This window comes from Erythrolamprus reginae, chromosome 1 (assembly GCF_031021105.1).
Source record: "Erythrolamprus reginae isolate rEryReg1 chromosome 1, rEryReg1.hap1, whole genome shotgun sequence".
Taxonomy (NCBI): domain Eukaryota; kingdom Metazoa; phylum Chordata; class Lepidosauria; order Squamata; family Dipsadidae; genus Erythrolamprus; species Erythrolamprus reginae.
Genome location: NC_091950.1, coordinates 8,802,137 through 8,812,173, shown reverse-complemented (window position 1 = coordinate 8,812,173; position 10,037 = coordinate 8,802,137). Strand labels below are relative to the sequence as shown.

Genomic DNA, 10,037 nt, shown 5'->3' with positions numbered 1-10,037 from the left:
TATTTATTTTTGATATGTAGGATTTCATATATATTCATAAGCAGAAGTCTATCAGCTGTTTTCTTACTTATCTACTGTTACAATCATGAACAAAGAAACATTCTCTTAATAAAAGGTATCAGTTACATACTTTACATTGCCATAGAATAGAATAAAATGGAAATGGAATGGAATACAATAGAATAGAATATAATTCTTTATTGGTCAAGTGTGATTGGATACACAAAGAATTTGTCTAGGTTGCATACGCTCTCAGTGTACATAGAAGAAAAAAGATACATTTGTCAAGAATCATGTGGTCATTTTGAGAATCATAGACAGTTTGTTAACACTTACTGAAAACCAGTGAATTCAAGTTTGCTATTTTGGGGATCAATTAGCAAACACTCCTTCTATGTTTCTTTTTCTCACATGACAGACCATTTGAAGGAAAGGGGGATATTATCAGAAATAAGTTTATTTATTTATTTATTGTTAGAGTTGGAAGGGACCATGCGGATCATCAAGTCCAACCCCCTGCCTAAGCAGGAACTCTATAGCATCCCAGCCAAATGGCAGTCCAATTTCCTCTTAAAAATGTCCAGAGTATTGGAGTTCACAATGTCCGCTGGTAGGTTGTTCCACTGGTTGATCGTTCTGACCATCAGGAAGTTCTTCCTTATTTCCACGTTGAATCTCTCCTTGGTCAGCTTCCAGCCATTGTTTCTCATCCGGCCCTACGGTGCCCTGGAGAATAAAGTGATCCCCTCCTCTTTGTGGCAACCCCTCGTATACCTGTAGACTGCTATCATGTCCGCTCTGGCCCTCCTTTTCTCTAGGCTATCCATGCCCAGTTCCCGCAGAGATTAATACTGGTAGGGAACTCCTTGAAGCTTCAGACATGTAATGAAACATCTGTATATGTTTAAAAAATGATACTGAAGCAAATCCTTCAAAACAATATAAGAAGAAACTACTAAACTGCAAAAGATTAAAATGAGAAAATTTCCTCTTTAAAAATAGTAAACACATTTTTAAAACTAGCTTTCTATCCACAAAAGGCAGTAAATAACACAAGGATGATAAACAAAAGGGTGGGTGATTGTTTCTAAAAGCAGGTATATTCTAACCAGTTGCAAAACTTGATAAGGAATTATTTCATGAACAAATTTCCCCTGAAATCTTATCACATTCTAAATATTCCTCAAACACATATATAAATGTTGTGTAAGTTAGAAATTCTTGTTTCTTACTATATTTTCTCTACAATTCAGATCTGGCCTCAGGAGAATAATGTAGCATTTGGGAAAAAAGATACAACCCAAAAGAGCAGCTCCAGAGGCCAAAATGGAGAAGATCTCCACAGCTACCATGGATTTCCCTTTGGTGCTCAGATAGGTGGGGAGGAAAGTGATCCAAACACTGCAAAAGACCAGCATGCTGAAAGTAATGAACTTGGCTTCATTAAAACTATCAGGCAGTTTCCTAGCCAGGAAGGCTACTGTGAAGCTAATGAGGGCCAAAAGACCTAGATAGGCAAGGACAATGTAAAACATGAAAGCTAATCCCTGCTTACATTCCAAGATAGCCTCTCCAAACACAGAATGAAAGTCCAAGCTAGGAAATGGGGGAGAGGTTGCCAACCAGGTGGCACAAAGAAGGGCTTGGACCAGAGGACATACTATCACAATGGAGTTGGTCAGTGGTTTTCCTAAGAGTTTCCTTGCCCTGTTCCCTGGTTTGGTGGCCATGAAGGCCAGAACCACCATGACAGTTTTTGCCAAGACAGAGGAAACTGCTAGAGAAAAGAGAATGGCAAAGGCGGATTGTTGGAAGAGACAGGCGATCTTCCCTGGTTGACCAATGAAAAGGAAGGAACAGAGGAAGCAGAGCAGGAGAGAGACTAGGAGGATGTAGGTGAGATCTCGGTTGTTGGCCTTCACAATTGGTGTGTCATGATGTTTATAGAAAATAATCAGGACTGCAGAAGTGATCACAGAAAGGAAAAAAACAAGAAAAACTAAAATGTATCCCAGGGAATCTTGATAGGCAAGGAAGTGGAGCTTCTTGGGAATACATTGGTCCTTGTTGCTATTGGGAAATTGGTCTTCTGGGCAGGGTTCGCAGTGAGCTGCATCTGAAATAAAGAGTGTTTGTCTAAGGATTTCTTGAGTAACTTCGATGCACATTATCCCTCCTGCATAAATGATATGAGTGTTGCCTTTCTGCTCTTGACCTGCCTACAAAGGGAGTAATGAAATAATCCCCTATGCTGTTTATGGGGCATCAAAAAGTATATCATCCTCCATTTATGATCTTGGGGATAGATTAACCAGGGACAAGGATTTATTCAGTTTCAGTATCCATTCACTGCACTTCCATGAGTAATATGGCTTTTCAGTCTGAGATTCCTGACTATTTTCCCCGCAATTTCATAATGGAACTCAAAGAAGAACAAAATATCTGTTATCATTACTTTTTTGTTTGTGAGTACAGTAGTACCTCTATATACGAACTGCTCCACATGCAAGTATTCCAAGTTATGAGCCACGATGGGAGTGAAATTTCTGTTCCAGACTCAAGCTCAAATTTGGGATACGAGCTGAGCTTCCACTAGGTGGTGCAGGAATCCTTGCTTCTGCTTATCTCCGCGGGGAAAAACAAAATCTAAAGCCATTTGTCCCAGATACGAGCTGATCGACATACGAGCTCCATTCTGGAATGAATTAAACTCGTATCTAGAGGTACTACTGTATATTATCCAGTGCTAAAATCCATTTTTTTACTACCAGTTCTGTGGTTTGGTGGGCGTGGCTTGACTTGGAGGGCATGGTAGAGGAAGAATACTGCAAAATCTCCGTAACCACTCCAGGGGAAGGATACTGCAAAATTCCCATTCTCACCTAACTCCAGGGGACGGATTCTGCAAAATTTCCATTCCCATCCCACTGCAGGGGAAGGATATTGCAAAACTTCATTCACACCCCACTCCGGGGAAGGATACTGTAAACTCCTCATTTCCTGCCCACTCTGGGGCAATCTTGTCAAAAATGACAACAAAAACAAAAGAAATTATTTAATGAATGCCTTCTTTCATCCTGAAAGATTTGCATTTGTAGCATTATTTACCTGTTTGATTAGAAAAGGTCCCTTCTGGACAAGGATCACACTGGTAGCAGCAAACCTGCTCCCCCTCTGGAACTGTTCTCCTCTCTCCTGCATGGCACCTCTTCATGCCACACCTGGCAATGGGCACCTTCAAAAAAGAAAAAATGAGAAATATTTAGGATGACCCAAGCAATGAACCTGCTGCATTCATTCTTTCTCTGTTCCTATTTCTTTTCCTTATTCCTTCTTCTATCTTCAGAATCTCTTCTAAAGAAATATATTGCCAGTCTATCAGAAATCAGGAATAGAAACATAGAAACATAGAAGTCTGACGGCAGAAAAAGACCTCATGGTCCATCTAGTCTGCCCTTATGCTATTTTCTGTATTTTATCTTAGGATGGATATATGCTTATCCCAGTCATGTTTAAATTCAGTTACTGTGGATTTATCTACCACGTCTGCTGGAAGGTTGTTCCAAGAATCTACTACTCTTTGAGTAAAATAATATTTTCTCATGTTGCTTTTGATCTTTCCCCCAACTAACTTCAGATTGTGTCCCCTTGTTCTTGTGTTCACTTTCCTATTAAAAACACTTCCCTCCTGAACCTTATTTAACCCTTTAACAAACCTTCCCTACCAAACCTTCCCCGATGTCACTCACAAACATATTAAAAAGAATAGGACCCAGAACAGACCCTTGTGGCACACCGCTTGTAACCTGTGTCTGCTCAGAATACTCGCCATTAACAATAACTCTCTGATGTTTACGCTTCAGCCAGCTGCAAATCTATTGAACTATCCAGGGATTAAGACCAATCTTCACTAATTTATCCTACAGCTCTTTATGTGGAACCATATCAAAGGCTTTGCTGAAGTCCAGATAGGCAATATCCACGGCACCACCTTGATCTAACACCTTTGTGACATAGTCAAAGAAATCAATGAGATTAGTCTGACATGATTTGCCTTCAGTAAAGCCATGCTGATTTGGGTCCAATACGTTATTGTTTTTTAGGTGCTGATTTATCCTCTTTTTGAGTAGAGTCTCCATCATTTTAACTACAACTGATGTCAAGCTAACTGGCCTGTAGTTAGCAGCTTCTTCTCTACTGCCCTTCTTGTGGATAGGCACAACACTGGCCATTCTCCAATCCTCAGGAACATCTCCTGTTAACAGGGATTGGTTAAACAAATAGTCCTGAGATAACAGACCAGAATCATTCCTGAGATACCCATTCATGTGGGAGATTAGATCTGGAATCTCAGCCTGCAGAGGAAAGCTTGGGTTGGAGCATTTCTAAAAGAGAGAACCTTGAGGATATTGTTAAGTCCAAAAGGCAAGGCCACAATGACTGAGGTGAGACAGATGATGAACTAAAATGAGCTTTTATTTAAGGCTAACAGAGCATAGAGCAATCGCAACCAGTCAAAGCTCAGGGAAACAGCCAGCAGCTCCTGCTGTGTCTGACAACTCTTTTATAGCTGGCTGTCAGATACAACAGCCAATAGGGAGCTTCTAAACTCCCACTTTCAAGCAGCTCCCATTCTGGCCAATCAGGGAGGTTTCTAAGGACACCTGAGCATCTTGAGAGCATGTAGCTGATCATCAATGGTCCATGGAAATCACTTTTGCTTGCTGTACTTGCATCCTACATTTCAAGCAGACGTTGTTTCCTAGCCTAAACCTTTGTGGAATGACACAACTCAGATCTCAAATCTGCTATATGGAAAGCAGATTTTTCACCAAATGGCTGCCATAATTTCTGACTTCACTGATTATTTTTCAAGTTAGAAAGATGTTCTGCATTTTTGAAAGAGAAAGAATCTTTCCCTAAACTTACATCATTTCCTTGCAGCTCACCTCTGTGGCCCAGATGATTCCATCAGAGTTAATGGTGAAATCCTGGCCTGGGGGAGCCTTGGGATTTACTTGCCCAACCTTCATGGGGGCAAAAGATTGATTGGGGAGGAGACCCCAATTGAGAAGATCATAACGAGCAGATCCCAGTCCATCTTCTGAGAAGGTGACCTCATCTCCAGCACTGTTGTTGAACTGCACATTGCTCAAATAGGGAAGAATCTGAAACAAAAGGAAATCTTCAGAAACGGGAGTATTTGGGCTAGAGCTACAAAGGAGGCATTGTGTCTTGTATAATAACATCATGGCCATCTTGAGAAGATGGGTTCATATTTGAGAGGTAGAAACTCATCACTGCTGTGGACCCTGGAAATAATTACTGAGCTTTTTAAAGATTCAGAAGGCAAATTAAATTGAGCACTAAAACTCTATTGGAATTGTACACCGAAAGGTGGATTTGAAAGGCATGAAGGAACAAAAGAAGAAAAGATAAATAAGATTTTAAAATCTGGACAATTGGGAAGCTATAAAAACTGAACAGCACAAATAGAAAATTGGAAGACTTGGAGGAATAACTTTGGCATTGACGAAAACTTATTGACAAGTGATTTTTTTCTGAAGTTTTCAGTTATTGGGATATTGAGACATTAGAGGTATATTAACTTGTTTCAAAATGACCTAGTGGGAGACAATAAAGTTCTATGAAGAAATGGTACAAAGAATTATAAGAAGTTGATGGGAATATTTAAAGATAAAGATGTGAAAGTAGAAGGCTCTCAACAAATTGTCAGATCGTGCAGAATGCAGCTGCGAGAGCAGTCATGGGCTTACCTAGGTATGCCCATGTTTCACCATCACTCCGCAGTCTGCATTGGCTGCCAATCAATTTCCGGTCACAATTCAAAGTGTTGGTTATGACCTTTAAAGCCCTTCATGGCACTGGACCAGAATATCTCCGAGACCGCCTCCTACCGCACGAATCCCAGCGACCGATTAGGTCCCACAGAGTGGGCCTTCTCCAGGTCCCGTCAACTAAACAATGTCGGTTGGCTGGCCCCAGGGGAAGAGCCTTCTCTGTGGCGGCACCGACTCTCTGGAACCAACTCCCCCCAGAGATTAGAACTGCCCCTACTCTTCCTGCCTTCCATAAACTCCTTAAAACCCACCTTTGCCGTCAGGCATGGGGGAATTGAAACACCTCCCCCGGGCATGTTCAATTTATACATGGTATGCTTGTGTGTGTGCCTGTTAGTATATGGGGTTCTTTTAAATCTTTAAATATTGTAAAGTTATTTGGATTATTTATGATTTGTTCTATCTTGTTGTGAGCCGCCCCAGTCTTCAGAGAGGGGCGGCATACAAATCTAAATAATAAATAAATAAATGAGTAAATAAATGGTGACAAAAGATGAATATAACATACAGAAGACAGTTGAGAAATTAGAAGGAGTGGTGGAAGGGACTAAGCAAAATAAAATACAAAAAGATATATACAGATATACACACCTATATATACATACGCATACGCATACGCATACGCATACGCATACGCATACACATACACATACACATACACATACACATACACATACATATACATATACATATACATATACATATACATCAGTGGTACCTCGTGATATGAACCCCTCGTCATACAAACTTTTCGAGATACGAACCAGGGGTTTAAAATTTCTTTGCCTCGTCTTAAAAACCCTTTCTGTCTTACGAACCTGAGCCCAGATCCATGGGCTCGCTTACTGTGCCTGCGCTCTCCTACTGTGCATGAGCTATCTGACTGCCGAAGGGATTCCCCTGCTTTGTGACCATCACCGCCGGGATTTCCCATTTGCTTGTATGGGAATTCCCCGCTGGAATTCCCTGCCCCTTTTGCTTGCACCTGAGGCGGGTAATGCCGGAGCTGCCCCATTTCCCTGCCACTTTCTCCTCTAGCCCTCCACTTCCTCTGCTCCCTGCAGCCGCCCCATTCTGCTGCTAAAATCCCCCCTAGCCTGCTGCTTCCTTCACCCCATCTCACTGCTAAAATTGTCAGTGCAAAAGCTTCTATCTTGCCCCAAATTTCTCCAAAAATCGCTCTCCCAAAAGCTTCCTATCTTGCCCCAAATCTCTCCAAAAATCGCTCCCCCAAAAGCTTCCTATCTTGCCCCAAATCTCTCCAAAAATCGCTCCCCCAAAAGCTTTCTAAGCCATCCCACTTCCAAAGTCTTCCAAACTCACCTCTGCTTTCAAAATGCTACGTTTCTCCTTGTTGCCTTTCTTCACTCCATTTACCTTTGTTAGGACCTCGATTTGACTGGCATAGAAAGGTTTTGGCGGAGCAATTTTTTGAAAGATTTCGAGCAAGATAGGAAAATTTTGGGGGAGTGATTTTTTTGAGAGATTTGGGGCAAGATACAAAGCTTTCGGGGGAGCGATTTTTGGAGTTTTGTATATTGGACTGTCCTGGTGCATATTTTGTGTTTTTCTCCCCAAATTAGCTTTTTGAGCTAGCCGGGTCCCAATGGCTCTTCCTCTCCACTATTTGTAAAACCTCTTTGATGCCTGCTGCTAGCTCCGATAAAAGGAGCCCTTTCTCACTTAATTCTTCCCATTTTTCTTTTGTTTCCTTCAGCCGGGTGACATTTGCATCGGAAGGAAGGGGGTCAACTTCAAAAGTATGACTTACGCCTACACCCATGGGCCATTTGGGTGTTTTCTGAGGCTGCTCGACCCCAGTCTTCTTCCTTTTGAACTGGGGGGGGGAGAGAAAAAGGCAAGGCAAGCTGGTTGCTCCTGGCTGCTCGCCTCCACTCCCATTTGGACATCGCTGCTCAGCCCCTTCGGTAGATAAATTCTCTGGGATGGCTGTTCACTGCAGACTTTGGTTAATGTCAGGATGGCTCCACTCAGTATTTAAGAAAAGTAAAACTCAGAGTCCATTTTGAACTTTAAAAGTGAACTTTACTAAAATCAGAAGTGAATGCATCAGAAGCAAAGCAAAGTCTGAAGAAAAAGGTGCAATAGTTGCCCATATCAATGTATCCCACTTGCCCCCCTTTGGGAAATAACCAATCCCCATTGTCCATCTCTGTCAGGTGGATGCATCTTCACTGTTGTGTCATGCTTATGGAATGCAGCTACTAATGGACTTTCTTCTCACCTCTTCTCAAGGAGAAATGAAACTCAGTCTGCCCTTAACCAGAGAAACAAAACTTACCAGGGCCACTCCAGAAACTTCCCCTCCAAATCCCCTAAACCCCTCCCTCCATTAATTATGACAGTCGAAGCGCAGTGGAAACATAAAGCATAGTGAGGTTGTCACTATTTGTCATTCATCTCCTTTGATTCTGATGTGTAACAGACATCCCTCAAGTCTAGTTTGGTGAACACCTTGCCCTTGCCTAAGTGGCTTAGCATGCCCTTCATTAATAGGAGATAGGTGTTCTCACATGTCATTAATTTCCCCCAAATCCACACAGTCTCAACCGCCCCCCCCCATCTTTTTTCTTTTTACACAGGTTTGGGGCACCCACCCTAGACTTTGTGGCATGGATGAAGCCCTGCACTAAGTTGGCATAGATGTACTTTCTCATCTCCTCCATTTCCTTGGGGTCATGATGTACATCTTTGACTTGGGAAGTTTGGCACCCAAGCATGAATTCAATCACACAGTCTGTTGCACAGTGAAGGGGAAGGAATTTTCAGTCTTCTTCGCTAAAGACCTCTGATAGATCCCAGTATTCCTTTGGCATTTGCAGGTACTCAGGCAGTCCATCTGTTGCAGGGGCTACAACCTGTGGTTGGCTGATGTTTATTGTGGGGCTGCAGTTGCAATTGGGCTGACACTGGTTGGGGACCCAGAACTGCTGGTTGGACATGCACCGGTAGATTGATGGGTGCAGGCTTCAGGACTGGAGCATGTATCCATTGGTATTGAACCATGCCTGACCAGGGTAAAATGCCCATCTGGGAGGAATCTGGTCTGCAGGAGGTAGCCTGAATGTTGAGTATTTGTTCCCAGTAATACCAGTTGCAGTTCTTGCAGCACTGTGCAGGGCTGGCCCATAAAGCTCTGCTGTTGTGCCACTCCAATTCCTATGTTGGCTGTATCTCCGGTAGTTCGTGCCCAGTGCAGGAGGCTGTGGGGCAACATGTACTGAATAAAAGGAGGTAGACCCTCTACTCAATGGTGCTAAGGCTTCTTGATCCAGGAAGATGAATATAGGTTTAGCCAGGATCAATTTGGGTTGCTCAATTCCAATGGTTTGAGCAGGGTTGACTTTGCTGAGTTGGCCAAATTGCTGTGGGACACAGGCCAGAGATTGGATGCATGATGACGGCAGGAATTCCCATTCTCTGGCATGCTTGTGGCACAGCTGGCTTGGCATTGTCAATATGAGGGTTGGGATCTGTTTTGCCCAGTTTCCACCCACAAGTGTTTCTGTCCATGCTACCCCAGTGACCATCTCCTGGGGTGGCCCAGCTCCTGTAGCTTTGCCTCGTATGATTTGATCTGCTTACATAGCTTGCTCTGGTGCTGGCTCTTTGGGCCAGACATATAGCTGGCATTCTCTTTCTGCGGCCACTTCTGCTTCTACCACAGCTTGAGAAGGGTGATAGATTATCTCAACATAGTACATCGAGCCATCCCCTGTGGTCCCCTCCATGGGTTTCTTGTCCTCCTCCATCTTTCGTGAGTCTTCACACCGTCCTGGTTCAGGTTGGTGTTCACAACTCAGGACCCTGCATAGCAACCCAGTATTCAGGGAGCTGGCTGAATTTCTTCAGGCAGATAATATCAGCATTCCCAGTAACATCCCAACAAAAGAAAATTCTAAGGTTTGAATTTCCTCAAAGTTTTACCAGAGATGTCATATTGGCACCTCTGGGAAAACCCGAATCTGAAAGTTTGTCCATTGGTTTTCTCTGGCTCATTATCAAAGGTAGCAGAATGTAGGGACCAGGTTTGATGTTGTTCTTCCCCAACTAAGAACAAAGCACAACACACAGTTTATACCAGTGTTTCTCAAATAGTGGGGTGGGCCCCCCTGGGAGGGCACAGAGTGATGCCGGGGGGGGGGGGGCGTGACA

General features: G+C 43.0%; 1 protein-coding gene across 1 annotated transcript; it reads right to left on the bottom strand.

Moving 5' to 3' along the window:
- Positions 1-1,211: 1,211 nt before the first annotated feature.
- Positions 1,212-9,634, bottom strand: LOC139157842 (vomeronasal type-2 receptor 26-like). The gene is made up of 5 exons (XM_070735063.1): positions 9,468-9,634; positions 7,185-7,260; positions 4,950-5,168; positions 3,109-3,235; positions 1,212-2,116 (listed from the first exon to the last, which is right to left on the bottom strand). Exons 1-5 carry the CDS (start codon positions 9,632-9,634, stop codon positions 1,212-1,214), a joined length of 1,494 nt encoding a protein of 497 aa, XP_070591164.1.
- Between the last annotated feature and the right edge of the window lie 403 nt (positions 9,635-10,037).